The sequence below is a fragment of the Penicillium canariense genome, assembly GCF_028826845.1.
Source record: "Penicillium canariense strain IBT 26290 chromosome Unknown utg000003l_segment0_segment0, whole genome shotgun sequence".
Classification (NCBI taxonomy): Eukaryota; Fungi; Ascomycota; class Eurotiomycetes; order Eurotiales; family Aspergillaceae; genus Penicillium; species Penicillium canariense.
The window spans coordinates 3,795,308-3,822,473 of NW_026622730.1; the positions used below are offsets into that span (position 1 = coordinate 3,795,308).

The 27,166-nt window shown below is 50.9% G+C and overlaps 9 protein-coding genes across 9 annotated transcripts; 3 read left to right on the plus strand and 6 right to left on the minus strand.

The window, feature by feature from the left end:
• Nucleotides 1–239: 239 nt before the first annotated feature.
• On the minus strand, nt 240–1,436 carry N7482_006237 (gelsolin family protein; the record flags this gene model as incomplete). Its single annotated transcript, XM_056688362.1, has 1 exon — nt 240–1,436. The coding sequence occupies one exon, from the start codon at nt 1,434–1,436 to the stop codon at nt 240–242; it is 1,197 nt and encodes a 398-aa protein (XP_056543917.1).
• Nucleotides 1,437–5,689: 4,253 nt separating this feature from the next.
• N7482_006238 (bZIP transcription factor) lies at nt 5,690–7,538 on the plus strand (the record flags this gene model as incomplete). Its single annotated transcript, XM_056688363.1, has 2 exons — nt 5,690–6,674; nt 6,736–7,538. The coding sequence occupies 2 exons, from the start codon at nt 5,690–5,692 to the stop codon at nt 7,536–7,538; spliced, it is 1,788 nt and encodes a 595-aa protein (XP_056543918.1).
• Nucleotides 7,539–8,522: 984 nt separating this feature from the next.
• Nucleotides 8,523–11,687, plus strand: N7482_006239 (ribonuclease Z; the record flags this gene model as incomplete). The annotated part of the gene is made up of 1 exon (XM_056688364.1): nt 8,523–11,687. The coding sequence occupies one exon, from the start codon at nt 8,523–8,525 to the stop codon at nt 11,685–11,687; it is 3,165 nt and encodes a 1,054-aa protein (XP_056543919.1).
• A 2,695-nt stretch (nt 11,688–14,382) lies between these two features.
• Nucleotides 14,383–15,208, minus strand: N7482_006240 (TNT domain-containing protein; the record flags this gene model as incomplete). Its single annotated transcript, XM_056688365.1, has 2 exons — nt 14,383–15,003; nt 15,101–15,208. 2 exons carry the CDS (start codon nt 15,206–15,208, stop codon nt 14,383–14,385), a joined length of 729 nt encoding a protein of 242 aa, XP_056543920.1.
• A 2,196-nt stretch (nt 15,209–17,404) lies between these two features.
• Nucleotides 17,405–17,983, minus strand: N7482_006241 (uncharacterized protein; the record flags this gene model as incomplete). Its single annotated transcript, XM_056688366.1, has 1 exon — nt 17,405–17,983. The coding sequence occupies one exon, from the start codon at nt 17,981–17,983 to the stop codon at nt 17,405–17,407; it is 579 nt and encodes a 192-aa protein (XP_056543921.1).
• Nucleotides 17,984–19,973: 1,990 nt separating this feature from the next.
• N7482_006242 (putative acid phosphatase) lies at nt 19,974–21,925 on the plus strand (the record flags this gene model as incomplete). The annotated part of the gene is made up of 7 exons (XM_056688367.1): nt 19,974–20,063; nt 20,128–20,140; nt 20,201–20,235; nt 20,302–20,317; nt 20,381–20,546; nt 20,610–20,944; nt 21,006–21,925. The coding sequence occupies 7 exons, from the start codon at nt 19,974–19,976 to the stop codon at nt 21,923–21,925; spliced, it is 1,575 nt and encodes a 524-aa protein (XP_056543922.1).
• A 144-nt stretch (nt 21,926–22,069) lies between these two features.
• On the minus strand, nt 22,070–23,021 carry N7482_006243 (putative short chain dehydrogenase/reductase; the record flags this gene model as incomplete). The annotated part of the gene is made up of 2 exons (XM_056688368.1): nt 22,070–22,733; nt 22,756–23,021. The coding sequence occupies 2 exons, from the start codon at nt 23,019–23,021 to the stop codon at nt 22,070–22,072; spliced, it is 930 nt and encodes a 309-aa protein (XP_056543923.1).
• Nucleotides 23,022–24,831: 1,810 nt separating this feature from the next.
• N7482_006244 (uncharacterized protein) lies at nt 24,832–25,309 on the minus strand (the record flags this gene model as incomplete). The annotated part of the gene is made up of 2 exons (XM_056688369.1): nt 24,832–25,147; nt 25,191–25,309. The coding sequence occupies 2 exons, from the start codon at nt 25,307–25,309 to the stop codon at nt 24,832–24,834; spliced, it is 435 nt and encodes a 144-aa protein (XP_056543924.1).
• A 930-nt stretch (nt 25,310–26,239) lies between these two features.
• Nucleotides 26,240–26,992, minus strand: N7482_006245 (uncharacterized protein; the record flags this gene model as incomplete). The annotated part of the gene is made up of 1 exon (XM_056688370.1): nt 26,240–26,992. The coding sequence occupies one exon, from the start codon at nt 26,990–26,992 to the stop codon at nt 26,240–26,242; it is 753 nt and encodes a 250-aa protein (XP_056543925.1).
• Nucleotides 26,993–27,166: the final 174 nt, after the last annotated feature.

Below are 27,166 nucleotides of genomic sequence, written 5' to 3' on the forward strand. Positions count from 1 at the left end.
GGTAAATGGAAGCGGAGCTTCTTAGGTTGCACTCCCTCTAGCTTGCGTGACATCTTTCGGGTTTCTGCCTGAGCGCCACGCTTTCTCTTCCTCTTTCTCAGAGGCTTTACATTTGACCATATGGCTTTGTTTAACCGATAGGTGTTATGCAAGTGATATCGAAGGCCACGCTCGATATCGAAATTCTAGCTCTACCCGTAGATAAGCTTCGTTTTCATGCCACTTCCCTCTGGACATATCTACACCTCGACAGTCTTCAAGAATGCCGGGCTTTCATATCCTTCCACCACCTTGGCGATCGGGGTGAGATATGCTTCGGAGTTTTCTTGGCTGTCCTGGAGTCGACGAACGTAATGTTGAGCAACCTTGAGCCACAGGGCCTTCTCGCGCTCGCTGGCGCTGAGGCCCTGCCAGACCCAAAGTCTATTACCGACATCATATAGGAAAACGTCGTTGCCGTCAAAGTCGGACCGGTTGATGCGACCGCCGTCCTTGACAAGGTCAAAGGATAATTGCCCCGAGGCGTCGCTGAGACGGAACAGCTTGCGCGGATGTGAGATGTTGCTATCCTCGGCCGATCTCTTGGCAAATGACCCCGGACGAGGCGACTGGAACGTGGATTGTTTCACCTCCTTGCCTCCCAACAGATCCACAATGATCTTGGACCGCGACTCGAGTTGCGACAAAACTTCCACGTCAATGTGCTTGGCGAGAGTCATGTCATTCACCACCTGCGCCGCCTTCGCTTTCTCCATTGGGCTGCAGCTCTTGCCTTGCCAGACCCAAATCTTATCGCCCTTGTCTAAGACAAAGACATCCTTCTCATCCAGGCTCTGCCATGTAGGCTCCACTTCGTGTACGATAATCGCACGGCCACCGCCGGGGTGCTTGAAGATGCGGAGTAGAGTGAGAATTTCCATGGGCTCCTCCGGTTCGACATGAGTGAACCCGGAGCGCACCCCTCCCGACCGAACCCGGTATTGACGGAACAGGGATAGGAATTCGTCGGAGGGTTGTGCTTGTGTCTCCCGATGCTGAGTGGCAGCGCCGTGCAAGAATTCATCCAGCTCGACCGTCTTGTAGGCGGCCGTACCAGCTTCATCTTGAGTCGTCTTGCTTCCCAGCCAGAAATATATATCATGGCCTAGCTTCTCCTCGCCTTGCTGCTTGCCGACTTTGTACGAGTGCAGCAGGATGAAGCTATCCCCATCGTAGAACTCGCCATACCGCTCCTTGGGCCACGGGATGACCTCGAAGTTCTCAATCCGCCATATGGAGAACCCAGCTTCTTGGCCAATCTTCCCATTGTTCCAGGCAGGCTCGGCCGCGGCGGATTTGTACTTGACGCGGTGGTCGATATCGGATCCAATCAGCTCCACATTGCTGTCCTTGATGTCGTACTCTTTCGCGTGTACCAATCCCTCATGAGGCGCCATGTTGATATTGCGGGATTCGACAATCAGGCTGGAGGAGGATGAGGAAGGATCGAGGGGGTGGTGGAGGGGTGGTGGTGGTGTAGATAGGTGACGTGATAAGCGCTGCGGAGATTCGCGGATGGCAAACAAATACGTCGGTGGAGTGGGGCAGAAGCTGAAGGGGGCTGAGAGAGCGGGGCAGCTTTCTGGCAGCAAATAGGGTTGGTCAGATGGCAACGCGTTGACCAGCGTCTATTTTTGATTTCAGCCTATTTTAACTCCCATGATCGAGTTTCATGGAACGCATTGCTTCCCTACAGTATCTCCTAGTCGGGATACAACTGCCAAAAATTTAGAGGCAAAGCTGCTGCGGGGCGCTGCAGCTAAGAAGCACCATTTTACCCAATCCGAGCTAAGTCTTTAGCCAGCCTGGGGCCCGAAACTATGTTTGGCCTCACGACAAGAACTTCAATATCAGACAATTTTTTCCATTTGTCGCATCTTCCAACATTTCGGCCCCAGTACAATGTAGGGCCGGAATCATTGAATGTTAAATATATCCTTCAGACTATCAGCTGGCCAACTTGACACCAGGCTCGCGTTCTAACTTGTGATTTCAAGAAAGACAAATCCCTCCATGATACCAGACTTAAATATATATCAGTCAGGCTGCCTAATAACTATCTTTTCGTGGGGCGCGGCGAGCTCCCTCGACAGGCGTGGGTTTCTGATACCCACTTTGCACACAAGCGGCGACATTGAGCTCTGGTCCATTCAGCCCTGCCCAACATGTTTTCTGATAGGGCCACACAGTGACCGTAACTGTGTTTGAACCATTGTGATTCAGAATGTCTTTCAGCGTTGAATAACGGCATTGCGGTGCGACGTGATTGACTAGATAAAGATGCCAGCCGCACCATTTGCGACCATAGATCAAGGTCGGCATTGGTCCCTTACAATATTTTCCAAATTGCCAGCTGTTAGCAATCAACTCTGGGTGAATCTTGGTCGCCTCTTGTGTCTCTCAGGGTCAGCAAACGTAAAGCTCATTGGCATACCATACCCCGCTGGGATATCGAGGCCAAATATAATCACCAAAAAGTCCACGCCAGAGTTTGAGAGTCCATCCGAGGGTGGCCATCTCTCCATCCAGCTTTAGGCGCTTCAGAAGACGATAATCCTGCCGCTCCGCGAATGGTACTCCTTTGTTCAAGGGCCCGCGCGTATGATGGCCGTACATCTCTTCACCAACGTTTCTAGTCATATTCAAGGATACTGAAGACCTACGGCGACCATGTACATCAAATTTGAGAACTCCTCTTGGATCTTTCGTTGCTTGTGATTTCGCAATGAGTTTCGTATCCAACGCCACGTGATCGACTAGAACTGTCAAAACATCGGTGCTCCCGGTCCTCGGTTTCGTCGGGAAATTATGGGTCTGATTGTAGAACATATTTGTGATGCTGCCCTCGCTGCTGTTCCTTTATTCCAAGTTCGGATTAGCAGGTCGGGGGTGTCGGACCAAAGCCCATGTTCACCAGGAAAATTTTTGCAAGGAGACCGATCCCGATCGGGTCCGCTGGGAGATCTAGATCTCAGATGCCCGATCGACATACGGGGTCATAATTACTGTTCCCAAGTCTCGACCCTCTCCCCTCTGGTGGGATTAGGACGGGCCTTACGTTGTCGTCAGACGACCATACTCTCGATGCCTTCAGAGGCATTGGTGTGGACTCAGCCAAGGGCCTTTGAGGGTCTACCCAAGCCCAGCAATCAGGGTCGCGGCGGGGCTTGCAGAGTCGTCGTCAGTTAACCAGACCATGAGCGCAAGGGCAAAGGAAAATCTGGCCTCGTTAAGACCACCGGGTTTACACCTGGGCATCATGCCTAAGTTGCATTTCGGCTCATCCACGGAACTGAGGTTGATTCATTTTATCTTCCATTGCTTGGGTCCCAGGCCGATCACACTTCGGGCAGAAAGCATTATCCCCAATAGCGTGCAGACTATCGTTGAAATACACGGTAGACACGGGGCATGGCCAATGGAAAGTGGACGGAGAGTGTGCCGAAGCCCGAGAAGAGATCCACCTGTTACAGCGCAGGAGCTCGATGCCAAACTTGGGCACCCGTTCAGGGGGTAGAGATCCGCGCTTGAACGAATTTCGTTCGGCTTGTGACTGAGTATTGGTTGCCGGACAAAAAGCTCGGTTGAGATGTGCAGGTTAGAGCAGTTTAGCGTACTAATGATCGCCTCGATTATTGATGCCGGACTGGCGCAATAGGGTCCAATGAGTGGCGCGTCTATTATTACACCGGTGAACACGGACAACATCCAGCGCCGGTGCTGAACAGAGGACGGAGAACGGAGGATCCGTATACTCCGTACATGTGCGAGGCGCAGGCGGAGACGTTTGAGCTCAGCCTCCTCTTTGCACGCGGTCGCTGGAACAGGGTATCAACTGTCTGGCTCGTCTCAGCCCTAGCTGATCACTTCTGGAAATGGGGGTGAACCCCGGTCAGTCTCGTTCGACCGTGAACAGAGTTTCTCGGTCCGCGATCCACTCTTCGGTCCAGACCACGCGGCTAAGATTTCACCCACTCTGGGAGATGCTGAAAGCCATTGCCCTGCGACGCACGCACTACTCCGCATGGAGTACGGAGTAGCTTGCCAAGCAAAAAAACCAAAATTGAGTTAGCCGGTGCCACAGCAGGGTCAGAAGCACAACCCAAGCCACAAGGCGTCGCGAGGAAAACGCGTAGTGAAATGCAAAAAGGAGGGCCGACCTCGCACTTAAACTCGGTCATACTAACCACATATGGCATAGCGACAATATCACGTGCAGCGGAAGTCAGCCGGCGCAAAAAAACGACGATCGTATCGATTGATTTGCTTCCTCAGCTTTCAAGAAAAAGCTTAACGCTAGTGCCTTCTCTGGGCTCAGTTGCTTGGAAACGGTCATCCTCCGTGGTTTTGCCGACCGGGGGTTCTGGCCCTTCTCGGAGTACAGCCTCTAAGGGCCGACACGCGACCCCTTAGCCTTGTTTGCATGAAAAGACGTCTCCCTGAACATCCGGCGCATCTGATCGCATCTGATGGAGGTTTTTTTATTATTTTAATTGTTTTTATTTTTAAATCCGAGTTGAGAAGCTGAGAAGAGGTCTGGATACAAGGGACTGGAATTGTGCATGAACTTGAGGTTTTATCCCTGTCCTTCTCCCCCACTCATTGGACCATCAGCCGTCCGTCTCGAGAGGGCCAAGTGGACTACGGCTGGTGCCCACCATTCAAAGGGCTGGGTGCTGCCCCGTTGACCTCTAGTGCTGTGATAGCCTGGTCTGGTGTCTCGACCAGGTTACCCGACCAGCTGGTGATCCCCGATATCAACTCTCGTGTCTCTGATCCCGACTATGATAGCGATGACCATGATCGATGTCCCTATCGTGTTGTGGTTCATTCCTAGGCAACCCGAACCCCGCTGTCAACCCGAGAAGAATGCCACTTGGTCAAATGCAGCCAGGACATGTGGGCGATAAGCACAGCCACCGGCGTCATGCAGAACACAGCTTGGCCTGAAGGTGCTGCTGCTAAGTTTGGGTATACGATGGGTCCGAAGATAATCTTGGAAATCTAGCCCTGATGTGCCAATAGGAGTGAGTGGTCCCGGAACCGGTGGCCCCCACTTCCCAAGTACTCCGTATAGTACTCCGTAGGTGATTCGGTTACGGGCCAAGTAAATAGCAGTTCAGTAGGCTGCGTAGTTCACCGGGAAATCCATGGTGATTGCCCTACAAGTGAGGGCAGTAGAGGCAGAAAATCACTGAAAACGGAGTCAAATAACATACTAATGAATAAAGCCACGTTAAAAAATAATAATGAGCCCAAGAACAAACCCCTCGAGGGAGGAGGATGCCGGAGTAAACAACTGCCGTTTCAGCGTGAGTGGCGACTGAACCAATCACTCATTTCGGGGCAGCCAGCCCCGCTGAGTCAGCCATGAGGACGCGCAAGCCTCTCCGGCCTGTTTGGCCCATTTGGCCCTTTCGGCCGTTTCCACTCTCTTCCTCTCCTGATTTCCACTTTATTTCCCCCCTTCTCCATCCAGACCCAACAACCAAACTTCTTAATCGACCCCCCCCCCCCCCCCCCAATCTAGAACCACTCTCGCTCTCGCTTCTTTCCTTCGTTCAATTATACCAACCACACCCCATACTCTTATATAGCCTGCCTCCCCCCAACACTTATCTGCACAGGGGTCCGGTACCACCTACACATTATGGCAACTCTCGCAGAACATCCTCTACACGCCACGGCCTCGCCGATGCCGATGAACGCCACTTACGACCAAGACCTCGACTCCTTTATCAACTTCGACCAGCTCGCCTACACATCCGCTGACGCCGCCCGCCCCAAGGTCGCGCTCGCCAGCCAACCATCTGTTGCAGGCACCGACTTCAGCGCCAGTGATGTCCGTAGCGCCAGCTTCGCTTCCAGTGGTCAATCTCCTATCGCCTTCCAAGGCCCCAGTCATCATTACGAAGAGCACCGCCAACAGACTGGTCTGCCTCCCGGTGCCCTGTCCATGACCTACAACCAGGTCCCCCAGATGAACTTCAGCAACGCCGCTCAGGGCTACCCGATGAATGGAGAGGTATTTGCTGGACAGATGAAGCGCGAGGATGCCCCCTTTGACTTCAACACCGCGCCGGCCCGCAACCCATCTGAAATGGACATTGAATCGGACGGCATGAACAACGCTCCATATTTCTTCCAGGCCAACACCGGCAAGAATCAATTCGTCGACCCAAATGCGCTCGGTGGCCATGAGCAGGCTCAGGCCGGTCCGTCCACCCAGGTCGGCCGCATGTACCCTGGCATGCATCAGCAGCAGGCTGCGATGGCCAAGGCCCAGCAACAGAAGCACCACGACATGGTGCGGCAACACCAGATGCAGCAGCATCGTGTGGAGGAGCTTCCCCACAGCGCGGCCGCCCGTGGTCCCCGTCCGCCCGACCCAGTTGTTGAGGAGCGTATATCCCGCCTCCTCCAGCAGATGCGTGCGAACGCCGTTGCCGCGGGTGAGGCCTCGCCTACCCCTTCCTCCGTCCTGCCTCACATGGCCAAGTCCAAGAAGGACGAGGCGGATATGGATGAGGATGAGCGTCTCCTGGCTAGCGAGGAGGGCAAGAAGCTCAGCAGCAAGGAGCGTCGCCAGCTGCGAAACAAGGTGTCCGCTCGTGCTTTCCGCTCCCGTCGCAAGGGTACGTATGATTCAGATGTGGTTTTTCGATGGAATAGTTTAAAGGCTAACACACTTTGAAGAGTACATTGGTCAACTCGAGAGCGAGATTGCTTCCCGCACCAACGAGGCTCATGAGCTGCGTCTACAGAACCGTGCCCTCTACGAGGAGAATGCTCGATTGAACGACCTGGCCCGCATGCTCCTGGGCTCCCCTCACTTCGCCAACTTCCTGAACGACATGCCCGACACTGTCTCGTCTCAGATGCCCGCTCCCCAGCAGCCTCATCAGCAGATGCAGCACCAGCAAGCCGCCCCTCAGCCCACCATGCAGGCAAACATTCCCAAGGAGGCCAGCGCCCCTCGCTCCCAGGAGTTCCAGATGCAGCAGAACCCCCAGGTCAGCATGGCCATGGTCCCTAACCAGGGCATGGACGCCTCCATGATGACCAGCAACGGCTGGAACTCGGGTATCGACATGAACTACGGCAACACTCCTGTCTTCGCAGTCCTTGAGGTTCCCCAGGGCCCTGAGCTCGACATCGCAGCTCTGTGCGGCAAGTCATCCTCGCCGCTATCCAGCGAAAAGAACGAGGCCCCCGGCCTCGACCTGCCTGAGATCCCCGAACTTGATACCCCGGCTCAGAAGTCTGATCTTAGCTTCAAGCCCGACTCTGCGGACCTCTTTGCTGACTCTCCTGCCACTTCTGACGACGAGCTTGTTTTTGACGGTATTAAAACGGAGAAGGCTTCTCTCCACTACGAGCTTATGGTTGATGCTCCCAACGAGGTCACCGCCGCCGACAAGAACCGATTGAGATCTCTCTGCCAGAGCATGCATGCCGCCTTTGAGCGGGTGTCGTTAGCCACTTCCCACCTCCAGTGATTCCCCATTTAGCGTCCTACCTTTCTGGTCCCATTTTCTTTGTATATCTGTCCACTTTTGTACCGGCATTTGTCCCGTTCACTTTCTCTTTCTCCATTTTACCTCTCATGGCCCGGCCATTATACATCCAGGCTGAATTGTCTAACTACATCTTGCAAGTGATCGAGTTGGGATTCTCACTTGTCCCCTCGGGAGTTTGACGGCGCGCTTTATTTGTTTTCTATCTTGTGTATCTCCCGGGTTGGGCTTTGGGCTTTTGGGTGGAAATTTTGGTAGCGACTCGGCGCATGTGATGGATCAGCGAAATAAGAGCTCAAAATTGATTTTACTACTGTCTTGACCCTTTTTCTGACTTATTGTAACATATATATGCTATGCGTATTCAAGGACGCATGATAGATGACCAGCTCTGCGTGGCCCATGTGAAGTATTTGGCTGCGAATCGAAGTGTTGACTCAGGCCGGCGTGGCGTCAATCCCATCTCCACTAAAAAAAGTTCGGTGCCGCCGCGCCTCTCCGCAACATAATATTCCCCCTCCCTTCTCTATCATGACCATTCTATGTTGACCTCTTCGCTATAATATTTTCCTTACAGCCAAATTGGCTTCCATAAGTGCCCGCGGTAACCTACTTACCGCGGCTTCTCGCGCTTTCGCCTCGCGCGCGTTTCCTCGGACGTCGGTCTCTACAGCCTTTCTTTTCGCAGCAGCGTATCGCAGCGCCAGCATCACCGATCGCCAACCCCCACAGCATAAACGACCAGTTTCGGGCCTCAAGCGCGTTGCCAAAGCTCAAATACCTTTTCGCGGACACCAGAAACCCCCCTTCCCACGCCGCTCGACCAAGAGCCCCGTAAGCCGGCACATCGCCCCGGACGCGTGCCTACTTCCTTCCACTTCGCAATCTGAAACAGCCTATGTGATCTGTGATCCCTCACGCCTCACAACCAAAACAGTCCAGCTTCCTCCGACCGGCATCTTCCCGATGAAGTTCTACTACGAAGTCATCACAACCCCGACGGCCGACACCCCTGGCACGGTCATCGGGCTTCACTTCCCCGACAAGCGATACTTGTTCGGTCAGCTTGCAGAAGGGACACAACGCGCATGCACGGAGCGCGCTCATAAGCTGACCTCCATTAGCGACATCTTCGTGACGGGTCGGACAGAATGGGCCAACACGGGAGGCATGATTGGTGTCATCTTGACTCAGGCGGATGCGCTGAAATCGTCAAATGATGCATTGGAGGAGGAGAACAAGAAGAAAGCGGAGCGGCGAGCCGCAGGCAAGCCAGCAAAGAATGACAATCAGCAGCCTTTTGGTACTACAGCGCCAGATGTTCCTGGAGAACTGAAGAAACACGTTGTGACCGTTCATGGAAGTACAAATCTGATACATACGATGGCCACGGCTCGTCGCTTTGTTTTCCGGACGGGTATGCCGATCTCCATGAGGGAATATGATTCAGTGACCATGGCGAAGCAGATCCCTGTGGATAAAGCGGACCCCTTTGAAACGCCTAGCTTCGTCGACTCAAATATCAAAGTCTGGGCTCTACCCATCAAACCTCAAGTTTCCGAGCTGCCAAAGGTGACGCGATCGCAGAGCCCGCGGAAGCGAAGTCTGGATGAGTTTCAGGAGACGGAGGCGCAGCTGGATCAGCACAAGAATACCCAATTGCTGAGACAATCTATCGTTTCAGATATGTTCGATTCCGACTGGAAGATGGATGCACTCATTGAGACCCCCTTGGCGGAGGTAAAGATGCCTGCGGCCCTGTTCGTACGCAACTCGGAGACTAAGGATCTGGAGCCGTACAAGGGCCCTGCTCCTGGTGATAACAAGCCCTTGCCTAACATCAAGGTGCTTGTTCGGAAGCCTTGGCCTGGAGCCATGATCACCTCCCTACCTCCCACGTCTCCGTCCAAAGAAGCGGTCTCTTATATCATTCGCAACCATGATATCCGAGGCAAGTTTGACCCTGCCAAGGCCACGCAGTTGGGAATTCCGAAGGGTCCGGACTTCGCTCGATTGGCGAATGGAGCAAGCGTTCAGACCCCGGAGGGCAACACTGTCACTCCGGATATGGTCCTAGGCGCGCCCCGGTCTGGTAAAGGTTTTGCCATTATAGACTTGCCATCGTCCGACTATGTTGAAGATCTGGTCAACCGGCCGGAGTGGAACTCTCCTTCCGTGACAACTGAGCTCAAAGCTTTTGTCTGGATTCTTGGACCTGGTGTGGGTGCCCATCCCAAACTTCGGGAGTTTGTTGCTCGTATGTCCCACTGCAAGCACACTGTGTCCAGCGTCGATTATTGCCCCAACTACTTGGCATTTAGCAGCGCCGCAGAGGCTGCTATCCGACTTGCTCGTCTGAGGGGCGAGAACTACCCAATTCCCGTCCACGACAATGTGACTATTCCACAAGCTCAGAGTGGAACTCAGCCGGGGAGTATCTCGCTGCACGACGCACCTTTCGAGCCTGTGGATCCCGGACTCATCGTCGACATGGAGCCACAATTCAAGATTAACAAGGACGAGGTCATGACTCGCTTGAACACTGCCCAGACGATTTTCCAAATTCCACGCTCTGTCGAGCGCCGGATGGAGGTCATTCGTACCCGTGTTAAAAAGCCAGCTTTCCAGGAGCGGCTGGCTAACATCCGCAAGGACTTGCCCGGCGCAGATGCTGAGATTTTTGCACTCGGTACAGGGTCATCTGCCCCTTCCAAGTACCGCAATGTCTCGGCGACACTGCTCCACGCTCCTGTATATGGTTACTACCTTTTGGATTGCGGTGAGAACACACTCGGTCAGATGAATCGGATCTTCGGCTATGAAAAAACGCGCGAGATATTGCAGAACCTCCGCATGATTTGGATTAGCCACCTGCACGCCGATCACCATCTAGGTACAGCGTCTGTTATCAGAGCCTGGTACCAGGAGAACTATGGGGCTGAGTCTAAGCCGGCAGAGCCAGAACACGACCTGAAAAAGATCCTTCAGGAGAAGCGCCTGGCTGTGGTATCTGATGAGATGATGATTGCCTGGTTGGAGGAGTATGCCGCTGTCGAGAACTATGGCTTTGACAAGCTGATTCCTCTCTGCGCCCACCCCGACCAGTCCGGTCCGTCCATCACCACCAAGTTCAGCTACCGACACAGCCGCAGCGGCAACGCCCCCTATGGGCTCCAAACGCCGGGCAGAACCATTCTTAATTTCAAAGACGACTCCTCTCCTCTTACGGCGCTCCTAAAGTCTGCTACCGGTCTGGATGATATTCTCACTACTCGCGTGAGGCACTGCAAGGGTTCTCTCGCCTTGTCCATTGTTTTCCCCGATGGGTTCAAGGTCTCCTATTCGGGCGACTGCAGACCTTCGGACAAGTTCGCCTCCATCGGTCGCGGCTCGACCGTACTCATTCACGAGGCCACCTTTCAAAATGACATGGTCGGCTCTGCTCTCGCAAAGCGTCACTCCACCGCCGCCGAAGCAATCGAAATCGGTCGCCGCATGGGGGCCCGCTCTATTCTTCTGACGCACTTCAGTCAACGGTACCAGAAGATGGCCTACGTCGACCACGATGCGGGCACAAACAAGCACGACGCTATGAGTTCATCTAGTGCTACGAAAGACGTGACGGCAGCAGCCAAGGAGCCAAATAACCCCGACATCCCCTTCGATGACCCCGAGGACCAGCCAGCAACCCCCCAGTCCGCCGCTGCCCTACTCGACGACATCCACTTCCCCCAGCCAGGTCGACCGGGACTTCCGCGCCGTGATCTCATACCAGGCGTGACCGCGCCTATCGCCGCAGCGATGGACTACATGCGCATCACGGTGCGCGACCTGGCTCTGGCACAGGCGTATGCCCCCGCGCTGGAGAGACTCGTCGATCTAATGGAAAGAGACACCATGATTCAGGCCGAGGTGACCAAAAAGGCGATTCGCGAGGCGGAAGAGGCTCGCAAATCGAAGAAGAACAAGAAGTTCGCGGGTAAGAAAGCTGCTGCCGGCGCGGCTGCAATCGCTGCGGTCGCTGCTGAGGCTGAGGAGAAGAAAGAACCTGAGCCTGAACTGCCGGTGCACTCAGTGTGGAGTGCCAGTGAGAGTGAGAGTGGCTGGGAAACGAGTGACTATGAGGAGTAAATCTTTCGTCCTGAACCATAGCTATGTCCAACATTGTATATAGTGACTGTGCAAAATCAATAGAACTCAGTACATTCTGGGCGTCCATATTGGGCTTCTAACTACGTACAGTCCCTAGAACCCCTACTGATGAGTCTACCAGCGGTTCTATTTTCACAATGCTGGTTCAGGTGATAGTAGGGAACGTGGCTGTACGCCGTACCATCGCCATGTTTGTCTTGTTTGGTAAACCCTTTAACTATCCTTTCCAATTTCTTGGTCTTGAGACATCGATCCTTCTCCCTCCCCTAAGGCCTTCTGGAATTTTCTCCTGATTGAAAGAGCGCGCAACGTACTGGCTTACTCACTCCCATTCAACTTCTTGACTCTATCGCTTCCTATCGTTGAGGGTCTTCGACGCTCTCAACTGTTGGTTTGCTCAATTTCATGCTTCGCACTCATCTCCCACAATATGGCTCGCCCTCCTGATACCACATGGGAGTTGTTTCACAACCTTAAAGTCCACCCGAGCTGGGGATATGTTATTTATCGTACTACCTATTCCTTTGAATCTGACGCACACTTCTCCACCGTGATCAAGTATCTCCAAGCCTGCTTCAGAAAATCATTCTTTACAGAAGCAGCAGAATATGCAAGTACTAGGGGAGATCCCATGATTTATGAGGGAATATGGGCCCAACACAACCTTACTGTTATCGAAGATACGATGCAGCTCGACGGGGTATCAATCGATTCGATTCGCGCTCGCTTTGAGGAGTGGGTAGATGCACAGGGCTAGCGTGATAAACTCAACAAATATCGAATGTGTATCGTCATCGATAAGGAATGCCTCCAGACGCTACTAGGTACATCGGTGGAGGCTCTAGAACATGAAACACAGTACGTTCGAGATAAGACCGTACGGTAGGTACGTGAAGGTTGTGGAAGCGTGGCCGGTTATCGACGAGGGTGACGAAGGCGAGTTTCCGGGATGCATGAAGTGTTGGTCGCGCGCGTTATGGGATCTTTGGAGCATGATGGGCGATGGTACTGAAATGAGTTTGTCCTGGGACAAGATAAATGATTTTTGCCCTGGGGTGTATCGTGGATGATGAGAATGAAATCCGAATTTCTAGCAAGAGCAATTGAAGAAACGAAAGGAGACCTCTGCGCTCGGATAGGCTAGCTGACGAGGAAAGTGGAATAGGAGTAGTTACTTATAGCTGCCTCCTATTATTGGTTTCGTGGTCCCCTTGCTTCCAAGTTTGTACGTAATTATTGGGTTCCGAGACAGCACTTTCAAGTCACTCTCGAGTATCCAACAGGTCCTCTAACACACGGAGGAATTGGTCCTATTCACATGTCAACTACGAACCGACTCTGTAGATGTGCATTTGACATATCCTCTGCCTGCCACTCATTTTATCTACAATCAATCAATTAATTTATGCCTTTTTAGTTGGTTCCACTTGATCCTCATGTTCCGGAGTGTGTACTACATAGTAGATACGAGATTGCCTCTCTCTAGCATAGACTGATAGACAACTCACAAGTTAGTATATCTCAGACAATATTTGATGGACAAATACTGTTTTACTCGTTTAATGTCACGGACACGGCATACTTGCGCGGATCAGACCCGGCCATGTTCCCGGGATGATTCCGGATTGTCCTTTCCCCGCATGAGACAGAGTCGGCAAGAACCTCCATGATGCCTCTGTTCGTTGTCTCATAAGGCATTGATCCGGAACGAAAAAAAGCGTGCAGAGATCCGTGCCGGGAATAAATCCTTGGCGAATAGGATTCGCGATGTCTCACCACAATTGAGTGGTCCCTGAATTATATTCCATCCCTTTAAAAAAATACTCCGCTCCACATTATTAAGAATGAGGTGTGGAGCACTTTGTGCGGATTTGCTCTTAATCTCAACTAGAGGGAAGTCCAACGCAGGGCGTAACATGGTTTTTCTCATGACCATTCTCCTCAGAGAGTAGCTGTTCCAAGAGATCCAACACCGGTTGAATAGGTGGCTGTGATAACATTCTCGTCGACCGCCCAAAGGGTGGCTCCCCTTCTGTATCAGTCGCAGCAGATTGATTGCATCAGACCGCCGGTCATTCAAGACATGAGGCCATGCCAGGGCTTTTCCAAACGGTAGGTCCTCGTGATGTTTTGGGCTGAAAATTTTCCATCCAGCTTCAACGATGTCTCGTACAACGTCTCTGGACACGATGTCCCGTCGAATGACCCGACTGGGCTGGATTAACACCTTGTAGAAGATACGGTCCGTCTTCAGGCGGGTATATTTGGAGAAAGCTGATTCGATCAGCGGTCTTTGAGACTCTTGGAAATATTAAAAATGTATCGGCAGGCGAGTATCATAGATAAAAGATCCAAAGAACCTCTTGATCGAAGAGTACTTTATTCTTCACGAATACAACCACAGTATCTGGCATACCAAACGCAAAATGGAACAGTCCTCCAATAGGATACAGGGAAGTACTGTGTCACAGCAATGATCAAGTCTGATTCCTCAACAATGACTTTCTAGGGTACATATAAATAGAAGACCTGGATGACATTATGACTTCTAGCTATCAAGATCACTCTTCAAACTTGCCCCCTTTATCTCCGCATGTTTCCACCATGGCCATCAATTAAAGCATATCGTCGTCTTCTTCTTGACTGTCAAAACACTCCCTTCAGTCAAACCAGTTCAGGAGTTTGGACCGGGTGTGTAATTGTCTGCAAAATCTTTAGGTTGATCATACTCCGATAGGGTAAGCTCCTTGAGAAATCCGTCTGTTACAAGTTGATCAGCACCGCTGCTCGTCTTAAACTGCGTTCCCATTCCTGGCTGCTCAAACCACGGAGCAATGGGCCCAAGGGTGACATTCAGCTCCATTGTCACCTCGTAGACACGATAGCTGTAAGGGTAGCTGCCATCACTATTGTTCAAGTTGCGAGGTGGTAGCGCTCTCTCAATATACGGCGCACCCAATGGACTAAAGAAATTTCCCGTTGGAGATCCAAAGCGATCAATCTTTCGGCCAACAGGGAGTGTCACGTCAGCCTCGACGGGCTGCCCATCACTTGCGATCACAAATCCCTCCTCGTCCGGATAATGATAGGATCCGTTATCCCAAGTCCACTTTTGAAGGAACTCGTACGGGCACAGATCGCCAAATCGGGCGTATGTGGCGAGTTCAGTCGACAAAGGGAAATTCCGAGGAAGTTGGACGGGGCCAAGGGTATCATTGCCGCAGACATATGATTCATTGGTAAAGACAATGCCCTTGCATGGATCGGGGTAGCATCGTGCGGGATAGTCTGGTTCCTATAGGACAAAAAAGGGGGGGAAATAAAGAGTTAGACCAGTGGCAAAAACGGCAACGGGCTGTGTGTAGTGACTGGGTTGGTTGCGTATATAATACCTTTACATCGCCCGGATCGCCATCGCCCGGAGCGGAGGCTTGGTATGCCTGGGCAGTGACCACGGCTCCAATGAACAGAAGAGAACGAAAGACACCCTCAAAATGCATGTTGATACTGCAGATTTCTTTTTACCACCACGTTGTCAATGTGTACACCACCTGATCAGGATGTTGGATCCGAGCCTCAGCCTTTATAGGCACCCCGATTTCACTCCATGGGATACATTCCTTTTGTGCACGTATCTTGCTTTTGAGCCTGCATTTCTAAACACGCGGCGTTCAGCTGACAATATTGCTGTCAGCTCAACGTGATCTGTGAAAATCACTCATTTTCGGAAGAATATGTACACTATGAGAATGTAAGAATGCAAATACAACCATGCAGTCATGCATTGATTGGCGGGTATTTTTTCAATATGGCATTCCTTAGCGCCACAAATTTGGTGGCATAGTACGTGGCATGACAGGACTTTGGATTGGCTAGATTCGTGGTTAAGCTCAAGCAAGGGTTAACCCGGTCGCATTCCGAAGTATAGTTCCTGATCCGACTTAATGCAGCTAAAGCGACTGCGAAGCTCTCACGGTTCCTCCAGGACCTGAGTCCACAGCACCATCATACGATCAATAGGGTGATCTGCTACCTATAAATCACGAGATAGTGCGGGCTACAATAAGTGGAAGTGGCATAGAATCAACTGAACGGACAGTAATGCATCTATCGCTGATGAAGTCGATCGACAAAGCTTCTGCAGGATATACTGCCAGGTTAATAGTGTCCCAGTTGACTGGAAGGCCGTTAAATATCAGTCTATGTTATTTGATTCGGTTTGAACGTCAGCGAGAAATACCGGCCAGGAATAACATTCTCCTCACTGGATATATCATAGAGGCTGTGAAGAACGTCCTATCAATATCTGTTCAGTCAAGATATTGTCGCTCTGGACTTAACCCGGTTATATTAGAAACTATAAAAGATTCTCAAGTCGGAGTAAAGCGAGAAAAGCCCCGACGAGCTGAGTGTGGCCAGCTATCAGCAACCCATGTCGATAGATGCACAACCATCTCAAAAGTACCACTTTCAGATTGCCGCACAATCCAATTTCAACTACCTTGTGGTACTTTCCTATTATATACACTCAACACAATCATTATTCATCCCACCGCTTAGCATGCTATTCAGTATCCTCGGTGTCACCGCCGCCGCAGTAGTTGCCATAACAGGCGATGTCTCTACTGCTGGTGCTATTCTGAAGCTGACGTCGACGAACCCGCAGCGTGGTAAAGAAAACCTCTCAAATAATGTCCTGTTAGAAGAGTCTGACATCTATATATTCATATTCTAGCTCATCCGGTGCCGGCCCTCATATAGACGAAACTATCTAGCTAGGATGAAACCACCTATGCCTAATCATACTTTCAGATAATCCTCCTTAAACAACTCTGTAACAGCTAGCCACGTAAGTGGACTATTGAAGTAAAGTGTCTCCAAGCTGACGCACTACCGGAAGTGTTAAACCGCAAGCATCACCCGCACTTCGCGAAACCAACCCCAAGTTCCATAAGCCAAACCATTTCAACCTGGTCTCTGAATAAATGTCTCGGCAAGTAATAGGAGTGGACACCAGGTATACGAGTGAGATCGGGGCATTTTATTTCCTAAAGTGATACACAAGAACGTTCGCTTCTGTATTCCCTCATGTACACTTCACAATAAATTTACTCTATTAGACTTACTTTGTCACCTAGACATTAGCTACTCCCTGGATTATATTCAAGGCTTATATTGAGGCAAAAGACCCTTGTAACCTAGAAGTAGGGGAGCTACGTTCCTTATTTACTGGTAACATAAAGGCCACTCGATCGAGTAAGATGTCGGAGAAAGTGGGTAGAAGAAAACTCTCCGAATCATAATACTGTAGCACCTTGGAAAGATATCAAAATACAATGTTCGCATATTCCTCGAGCGTTACTCTTCAAACAGTAATTTACTCTGCTATTACGTGTTCTGTTATCACACCCTAGTAAGTTGATTATTGTGATTAAATAAGAGGTCATTTATGACCGATGAGACTGACTTCGCGATGTGCATTGTCTCTTCCGCGAAAGTGGACACACGTGCTGAATAGTACGGCTGCCGAGCAGATCTACAGCTGTCCTTTTCCGGATAATCGCGAGTAGGTTACTACGCACTTATCATTTTCTTTCGGCTAAGCAAACAATGTTTACCATCAAACAGCATCGAGAACCGTACATAAAGGTAAGCGCAAAGAACTTTTAGGCGAGAACATATCAAATTGAGCGTCTTCACTTGCAAAAGGCTCCCTGGGCTGATTCGAATCCTGTAGTGAGACACACCCATGTGCGATCGTGAGAGTCCGTCAAGACAGCGGCCCCGACTAAATCGCTGCAGGCGCCACCCTTCACAGTTTGTGTCTTGATATCAGCCGTCACATCATCGATATCAGCACCCGCAGTTGACTGGACCCGACACATCCAATGAGGATGGCCTGGGACCGGGGCGAGAGACTTATGATTTGCATAGTTCAAAGCACCTAGAACAAACTTAGGGTCCCCGGGTTGCAGCTTTCCATCACAAATATGAAAGTGGATTTGCTCCTGTTTTCGTGTTCTCACTGAATTGAGCGCCAGAGCCTGTGTCGCTCGCTTGTAAAGTGTCTGTCCCCACCTCCAAGGCTCTTCAGAGTTGAGGTTCAGGATCCCCGCTACCCGCTGTGTGGTCGACAGCAGCTCGTCGTTCAACCGAATCCATGGACCGCTAGAATCGCAATTTCCAGTCCTCACGCAGTTGCACACCGAGTCGAACCAGAGGTAACACGAGTCGCAGCCCCAGTTGGCTTCGGTGCAGCCTTCGTTGCAGTGCATTAGCATGCTTGCAGAGGTGAGATCATCGCCGTTGCAGTTTCCCAGAGCGCATGGCTGACAAGAGGTTGCAGATCCTTTGTCACAATCGCATTTGGTGAGCTGATCGTTTTGGATCCAGTCTGAGTGACAATGATTGTCTGGCGGTGCAGGGCCTTGTGCGCAGCAAGATCCCAAGACCAAGGTCAGAATCAAGTATACACTGATTTGGAATATCTTCTCAAATTTCATCTTGAAGTATGTTCCAGTTCGAAGAACCTCGAAGTTAAATCATTGTTTTAGAGCCGGATACTCTGGCAACATATTAATAGGACAATCGCCTTGAAACAATTTCTTTATAATTAAGTCGACTCCGTCATTTTACGAGATATTGACTAAAATTATTGGGCTCGGAATCTCGCTTACCATTCGTTCTCCTCGCTTCCCGGGGTTCGCGCAAGATTCTGAGAACCAGTCTAAGTAATGAACCGTAGTTCGAGAGTTGGTCTAGGCTCGCGCCAAGAGTTGTCCTCTAACTCCCCAAGCGAGTATGTACTATGTGCCTGAGCTCGCCCGCGAATTACATTCGCAAGAACTTTGGACTGAGTAAGTGTTAAGCCGGTTTTGGTACAGTCGGATGACTGTCCCCTCTATCTAAACTACTGACTTCGATCGATCGATCGAACGCGTCATATTAGGTTTACTAGCGCGGAACCTAATAGTGGTGACGTACAGTCAGAGTTCACAAGTATTTGCAGTAGCGTACCATAACCTGCGCTATACAATAAGGCACTACTAGACGGAGGATAGAGAAAATGGGGCAAAAGTGTTGTGTAATCTTGATAATAATGCATTAGTGCGGAGGGTGTGTGCTGGTGAAGTAGTGCTGGTGAAGTAGTGCTGGAGGTAGAGAAATGGCGGTGTAAGGCGGAAGTACCATAGTGTAGATACCAATGCACGGCCACTGTACAGTGGCCGTTCTGTACAGTCGGCGTTCATTAGTATTTGGAACATGCTACATGCCCTACTTATATTTCTGCTAGTGGGCGGAAGTAATGTGTTCCAAATACTTGTAATGAACGGCCACTGTACCAGACGTAACGTAATTACGGCGTTCATAGTCCCTAACAAAAAGGATTCATAGTGTATGTAGGAAACACTCATCATATTTGCCTCTGTAGTTCCCCCAGACCTGACTAATATATTAGGGATAACAGAGAATGCTCCTAAGAGCGTTTAATCTAAGTTAGACAAAAATCTAATTGAAATAATATTCATTACATATATCCTATGCTTATAAAGGGAATGATCGCCAAATCAGTAGCAAATTCACAACGCTATCTCTTTATTAGTAGAATAGGAGACATTAACTAGAAGGAAAACAAATGTGTAGTGGTCGAGCTACTGTAGTATATCGCGTTTTATTAAGCCTGCTTACTCAGGTCACTCCTCTCTAGACGAGCTTACAGTAGTAAGTAAACCGGGATGCTCACCTAGGTCAGGCTTAGTGAGCAAATCGGGATACTCAGATCAGACTCAGTGAGTAAATCAGGTCGATTACTTCATAATCATTGAGTAGCTCAGGTTGATCAGGGACGTAGTGAGCAAAAGCGGTGAGGGGGCGAGCACGAGATCGGAAGGAGACCACCAAGAGTTGCCAGACGTGATCCGGTGTACATGCTTGTAGAAAATGTGAGCGTGGGGGCTAATGATGGTACCTCGGCACAGCCAAATCTATAACAATCCCAACTACAGGCGCGAAAAAGCAAAATCGAACGCCCAACATCCAATCAACAATGAGATTGAAAATTCGAACAATAGAGCTCTCCCTCATCCCTCACTATTTATCTTCAGGCAGTACGGAGTACGAGTACAAATTATACTTGAACCGTCTAGATCCACATCACCCCCACGCCCCACCAATGTGCACGCCAACCCCCTCACCGCCCCACGACCCAGCCATGTCATCTCCAAGCCCGACCGTCTCTCCGACTCATCGACGCGACGCCCGGCAATGACGACCCTCACCCCCCGTGAGCCCTACTCCCCTGAGGAGCTCGAGCGGCTATATCCGAAAAACCTGAAGCTGCAATTGGTGCAGGTGGTGAGTCACGGAATCCGCAATCTCTCGGGCGGAGCTGCAGTAGCTAACTATCACATCCCGGCAGTTCTTGCGTCATGGTATGGTTTGACCCAAGCATGCCCCAATGGAGTTTGAGAAGGGTCTAATTTTGGTGGCAGGCGAACGTACCCCCGTTTCATCGCGATTTCAAAATGTATGTCCTTCCGTCTTCTCTCGAGCTACTTCTAATTTGTTGAGTGATTGCTAATACGCTGTGAAGACAGGCCTGAGTCCATGTACGCCCTCTCTATCCTATCCTAACCTTATAATCGATCAATGAACTGATTTGACGGGTATAGATTGGCCTTATTGCGGGGTGGCTAGACGCATGGTCCAGATGGCTGCTAGCAACAAAGAGCTCTCCTCATGGAATGGGTTCCAATGGCGCCGGAAGATGGAGGCGTTTGGAAACAACGACGAGTCAGTTGTTGCCGCGGGTCCCGGCAATGAAATCGAGGCGATGTGGTCAGTTTCATAGCGCGAGAGCGGGCTCCAAGTGCAGCTGGAAATAGACTAACGGCCGTAAAGCCAGCATGGCGAACTCACTGATAAGGGGCGCGAAACAACTTATGCGCTGGGAACTCGCCTGCGCCACCTCTACGTCGACCAGCTCGGCTTTATGCCCAAGATCAAGTCCGATACGGAGGACATGTACCTGCGTGCGACGCCGATCCCCCGCGCTCTCGAGTCTCTACAGCAGGCTTTCTGGGGCATGTACCCGACTAGTGCGCGCACACAGGATTTCCCACCGCCAGTGATCGTCGCCCGCTCTGTGTCAGAGGAGACATTGTTCCCTAATGAGGGTAACTGTCGTCGTTTCCGACAGCTTGCACGCCTCTTTGCCGACCGCGCTGCAGCTCGATGTAAGCTAGATGTCTCGTCGGGTCATTTTTGTGTCATAGCTAATGATTTAATTCATATTAGGGAATGACTCTGAGCAGATGGACTACCTGAACAAACTCTGGTCCAAGTATATGCCCGAAGCCTCGCCCAGGGTGGCCGTGGATGCTCATCCCCGTCTCTCGGGTATCATGGACACTATCAACGCTACTGACGCCCACGGCCCAGCTACTAAGCTCCCTTCAGAGTTCTACGACAAGAAGGGCCGTCTTATCGTTGACCGGATTGCTGTTGAAGAATGGTTTGCCGGCTACAATGAGAGCAGCGAATACCGGAAGCTCGGTATCGGTGCTTTGATGGGTGACGTTATCGACCGTATGGTGAGCACCGCTGTGGATGGTGGCTGGCGTAGCGAGAGCTCCGCATCTGGGTCTGGCATTCCGGAAGCTGGTAAGCCTATCAAATTTGCCATGAGCGGATGCCACGATACCACTCTTGCAGCTATCTTGTCCAGCGTCGGCGGTTTCCAAGATGAGTCGTGGCCGCCTTTCACCTCCTCCATCGCCATTGAGCTGTTCTCGCAGGCTCCCAGCACCACTGTTGATGCCGGCAACATGCTTGAGGAATTCTCTAACCCGCCCGTTGCCGCGAGGAAGCCCGGTGTCCTCTCGTCCCTCTTTAGTGGTGGCAAGTCTGCGCCCAAGCAACCGGCCCCGTCTGAGACTGCTCGCACCCCCGTCCTGTCTTTCCCCGAGGAGACTCGCGATGTTTTGCGCAAGCACTACGTCCGTATCCGCTACAACGACCGGCCCGTGCGCATCCCCGGCTGCGCAGTCAAGGCTGAGAATCACCTCCCCGGCGACGACAGCTTCTGCACGCTAGACGCCTTCAAGGAGATCGTTGACAAGTTCACCCCGAAAAATTGGCAAACCGAGTGCGTTGAGAATTTGGGCAAGGGTTTGCACGGCCCTAATGACCAGGCACGGGCCCCGGCTGGCTTCTAGACTATTAATACTGTATCCTCATTCTTTTCTGCTGTCACTTCTGTTTATTTTTTGTTCTTGCAGATAAAGTGAGCTAATGCTTGGTTGGGAGTGTAAATTGGGAAAAACCGCTCGTAGAAATACAAATATCATTATCAGGCTTCCTCACTGGCTCTTGAACGCCTTCTCCTCTTTCTTTTTCAGGGCCATCAGCTTCTTCGAAGTGATGTGCATCAACATCCACCGCGGCAGGATGTCGAAAGAAATCCCCTGCACCCAATGCCAGAAATATGCCCACACGATGACCTTTCCGCATCCAACCCGGTCCAAACCTGCTTTTGCAAATGGGCGCGCAAGCGGCACGAATAGGTTAGTCTCAACATCAAATCTGGCTGTCTTCACTTGTCTCGCCCGCAGACCAATTACATCCACGCCGCGCTGCTCGGCGTTGCATTCTGCCTCCAGCGCGCGCGTAAACGAGTCCACGAACCCCTTCGTCGCAGAATAAACACTAATATACGGCATCCCGTACTGGGAAATAGCCGAGACATTCAGCACGAGTCCAGACCTGCCCGGTCCCTCCGACAAAAGCGGCAGTAGCGCCCGTGTGATATGCGTCATGAACCTCGCATTTCTGTCGATCGTCGCATCCACCTCTGCATACGTGTATGCATCTAGGGTCGTAGGCGACCTCATCTCTCCACCAACATTGTTGACCAGCACAGTCAACTTGCCCTGGGCGCCAATAATGCCACGGGCCTGCTGTGCAACACCGTCAACCGGCTTCGCTCGCGCCCACAACATCAAGGACGACAATCCCTGTCTTGTACTCTGGGAATGCGGTGCCTAACTCTCGCATGCGCCTCTCGAGCTTCTCACGGTTGCGTCCGTGTAAGATCACGTTGAATCCGCGCGCGCAGAGCTCCTCACAGAAGCCGAATCCGATTCCGTCTGTGGCGCCCGTGACCAGAGCCCAGTTCGCACCGCTGCGGTTGTATCGTGATAATCTGCAAGGGAGGAGGTAGACGGTTGCTTGACGGGTGATATTGAACCCCAGATAGGAAAGAGCGGCGAGGCCGACCCAGCTCAGGCCAGTGGTCCATTTTGAGATGTCCATCCTTGTTGGTTTGATAGTCTGCGGGTGGGGGTATAAGAGATTTAAGGGGTATAGACGTGTCTGCTTTGACTTGGCGGAGAAAGGTGAAATCGATCGGTTACTGGCAACATCCGAAGAACTGATAAGGTAGATGAATGAGGATCGATTAAATCTACTCAACGAACTAAAGTAAGAAGGGGGGTGCTGGTCAGCTGAAAGCCGCTAAACTAACGTGCTCCCGCTTACGCCGCCCCACCCCAAAATGCATAGTAAGTGCAACAAATTACAATATCATATCTCAATAATCACATCTTCCTTAGAGAAGATATCAGAAAGGCATATTTGAAATGGGGCTCCTAATACATTATGTCAGAACAAGAAATAACTGTATAGACTAAGAATGCCGCCCATGGTGCTTTTTTGGTCTAGCGGTATTATGCCCCATATTTTGTGCGACACATATCTATAGTCCTAGTTAATTTATAATAGATATCTAGGCGGCTCTTAAGGAGAAGGGCGTAGGAGCCGATCGTATTAAGATAGAACTTTTCGGTACTAGTAGTATAAACCAGGCGAGAATCTTGTACTTTTTAGCATTTTTATTAACTAGATATAGCGTTTATATAATACCTCCCTACTCTATATAAATAATCTATAAGTTATAGCTTTAGGGACGTAATATACTACCTCTTTAGGCTAGTTCTACTTATTCAGGCCGTCTTCAGCAGTATCAGAATAGGCCTAACTATATAAGTATACCTACACTTCACCCGCGATACTAAGGGATTATCGCCTCCGCTAGAGGTCTTCACGAGCGTATTATAACTTCCGGAGGCTATTTAGGATCTCTACCCAAGCTTAATTGTAGCGCCTACGACTAGACTACATCAAAAACCACAATTAGGAGCAAACCTTAGGGGCAAACCTTGCCCCTAAAAACCAAAGCGCAACTAAACCACTAACCACTACAATTCCCTATTCTCAACAAAAACCATTCTTGCATGAAATTAAGGTCTTGGTATACACAAACCTGCTTATTCATACTTTTAGATTAACTATAGTTACGATAAGAGAGTATAGGAGCCAGCCAAAAGTTACTACCGCCTACATCAGTCCTCCTAATTAATTTTTTAGGCTCCCTACACTGTTAGCTAGGTAGCTCACCCCCGAAGAGGGTAACCCATAAACTACAGTCGTAAGCGCTAGAGAAATACTTGATGCCCCTGTCGCATTTAACTATGCCGTATACGGGTTCGGACGATACGTCGGAGACATCGGCGCTACAACCGCACATGTAGTCACAGAATCCTTGCCCTCGGGTTATCCGGACTCATTACAGATACTTTTTCAAGCCCCGTAACGTTAAAGGTAAAGCCCTCTGCGCTACCACAGACATCATCGGCCGTAGCAGTAACGAGATCAGGCGCTTGCGCGCCGTTCTTGGTTGTGAAGATAATGCGGTTTCCTTGGGTGTAGTCAGGCACGGAATTTTATGATTGTTTTTGTACTGAACCATCGATGGCCACTTACAACTTTAGGCTATTAAGAGCCAGCCAGCCAGCCAACTTGTTATACCCAAAGCAGAATAAGACTCTTGCCTACAATTCTATCTGCTTGATATATCCGACGGAATTTCTATATCAAGCGTCTTGCATTTGTGCCACTATTCCAGAATATGCTAGCTAGCTAGCTACCACAAACGAGAAAGAAATCGAAAACAGATATGGTCTCAAAACATGAGTGGCATAAGGGAGTGAGATGTTCGAGCGTTCGCGAGCTTAGTGCTCAGGGCTTTCACAGCTCAACTCTACAAGAGGCATACGTGCTATGTTTAGTCCAGCACGTCGGACACAGAGTGGAAGTACTGCTTCGCAGCCTCGGGGTCACGCTTATCGAGCACGTCAGACACAGAGTGGAAGTACTGCTTCGCAGCCTCGGGGTCGCGCTTGTCGAGCACGTCAGACACAGAGTGGAAGTACTGCTTCGCAGCCTCGGGGTCGCGCTTGTCGAGCACGTCAGACACAGAGTGGAAGTACTGCTTCGCAGCCTCGGGGTCACGCTTGTCGAGCACGTCAGACACGGAGTGGAAGTACTGCTTGGCAGCCTCGGGGTCACGCTTATCGAGCACGTCAGACAGAGTGGAAGTACTGCTTCGCAGCCTCGGGGTCGCGCTTGTCGAGCACGTCAGACACGGAGTGGAAGTACTGCTTCGCAGCATCACGGGCAACGACTTCACTACCGGCCGGGCGCGCGAGCGCGGTCGACACCAGCAGGGCAAGAGCGCCGATCAGGATCTTGCTGTGATACATCTTGGATGATAGATGAGATGGTCTTCAACTTGATGAACGCGGTGTGGGAGTGGAGTGGAGAGTTGTTCCCTCAAAGGAGGATCTTGAGATGAGAATAGATAGTAGAGAGAACTGGATTGTTGTTGATTTTGGAGAAAAGAGAACTGCACGGTGGGATGCAGGCGCCCTTTTATAGAGGAGAGATCCGTATGTGTCCGGTAAGAACCTACCCCAAACTACCAAAACACCTACTCTTCCACTTGTCAATGGTTTGAATAATCACTTATCATACTAGTGCTAACTATGTCATGTATTTAATAGTCTCTTATGGAGTCTGTTGATAGTGTTTTGGGGGCCACTGTAGCCATGCATGAGCGAAAAAAGGTCGGGCTTCAAGCATACAGGTGCCCCCGAGCCCCTCCCCTCAGCAGGTCTAATCCTAATAGGTGTATGTGGCCGAACTCAACGGATCTTAGTGGTAATATAGCGAAAGATAACTGAAATGGCACACTCGGTACTTTTGGAGGCGTGGCCTAATCCAGGATTGGGAAGCCATGTTTGGCCCTGAGCAGAAACCCTGTAAAGCATGGTCCACAAAGGAGGAAATACATCCTGTGCTCCGTAATTGCGTGATTGCTAGCATCTAGTTGGAAAATGTGGGTGGAGGGAGTTTTTGCAATCACAATTTCTACGACGGACGTTTTTCTCCGATAATCGGATCGGCTTAAGGATGAAGCTGAGTGTAGTATTCGGGAAAATTAACCAACTCGCAAGAGAGACTATAGACAGTGGACCGACAGAATATGTGTTGGGTCGTGCTTTGCGTAGCTGACCCTTACAGTAACAAAACTATATGAGATCAAAAACAAAATAAAAAATGAAATGAAAAAAAAAGAGAAGAAGCCACTCTAAATGACAGGTTTGATAGACTTGTGGCAACCTCGTAGTCCCCTACTCTAGGGACGAATGCTTGTCTTCCGGAAGATTTCGAATCCAAGTGCTATAGGGCGCACATTTGGTGTATCCCGGATGAATCTCCACTGCCACGGTCTTGTCATATTCCATGGGCAGCAAGCCAGCCATCCGACAGTGCATGACGTGGTCGTAGGAAATCATCTCCTCCATGATCGGGCTGTGGTTGCGGAGGGCGCGCACCAGCACCTCCCAGGTATAGTAGCAGTGCGATCGATGGTAGTTGTCCGCCGCAAATGCGACCTGATGGTCGCCGCGGCTCAGCACCTCATAGGGGATAGGATGCTGGGCCTTTTTGTCGGCGTACCATGTCCAATTGCCCTCGGCCACAAATCGCTCGGTGAGCTTGGAATCCAGGCACGCTGGGGGCACCCAGAGTTGCAGCATAGTGTCAAAGATGCACCCTTGGGCTCGCGCCTTGGCCGGGGTGTCGCCGCAGTCGAGCATGAAATCCGCCGCTTCAACGCTGACGGGTTCTACCACCGATGAAGGAGACAGGTCGGATGCGTGGGCGTCGTTGACGTTGACATGGAAATGACTGACCGCTGAGGTGGTCAATGTCGAGGAGATGGACCCAAAAACTGCACCCGTCAGGGCACTCGCGAGACAGGATAAGAGGAGGATATTCCGGGCCCAGGGCCGCAGTCTTTGAGGCTCGGGGCGCTTCTTGGGCTCATCGAGCCCATCTTCACTCGAGGACACTCGGTCGTAGCTCGGTTCCATTCTGTACATTGAAAAGATGGGAGATTTTGGGGGCGTTGTCAGGGAATGATCAGGAGAAATCAGAGATTAGGGAAGAATCAATGGAGGGTGAATGAAGGCGTTGACTTTGTTACTGGAAAATTGGGAAAGGTAACAAACGATGTTGATAAGTGTCGGAGCAGGCTGCGACAATAATAGCCAGTA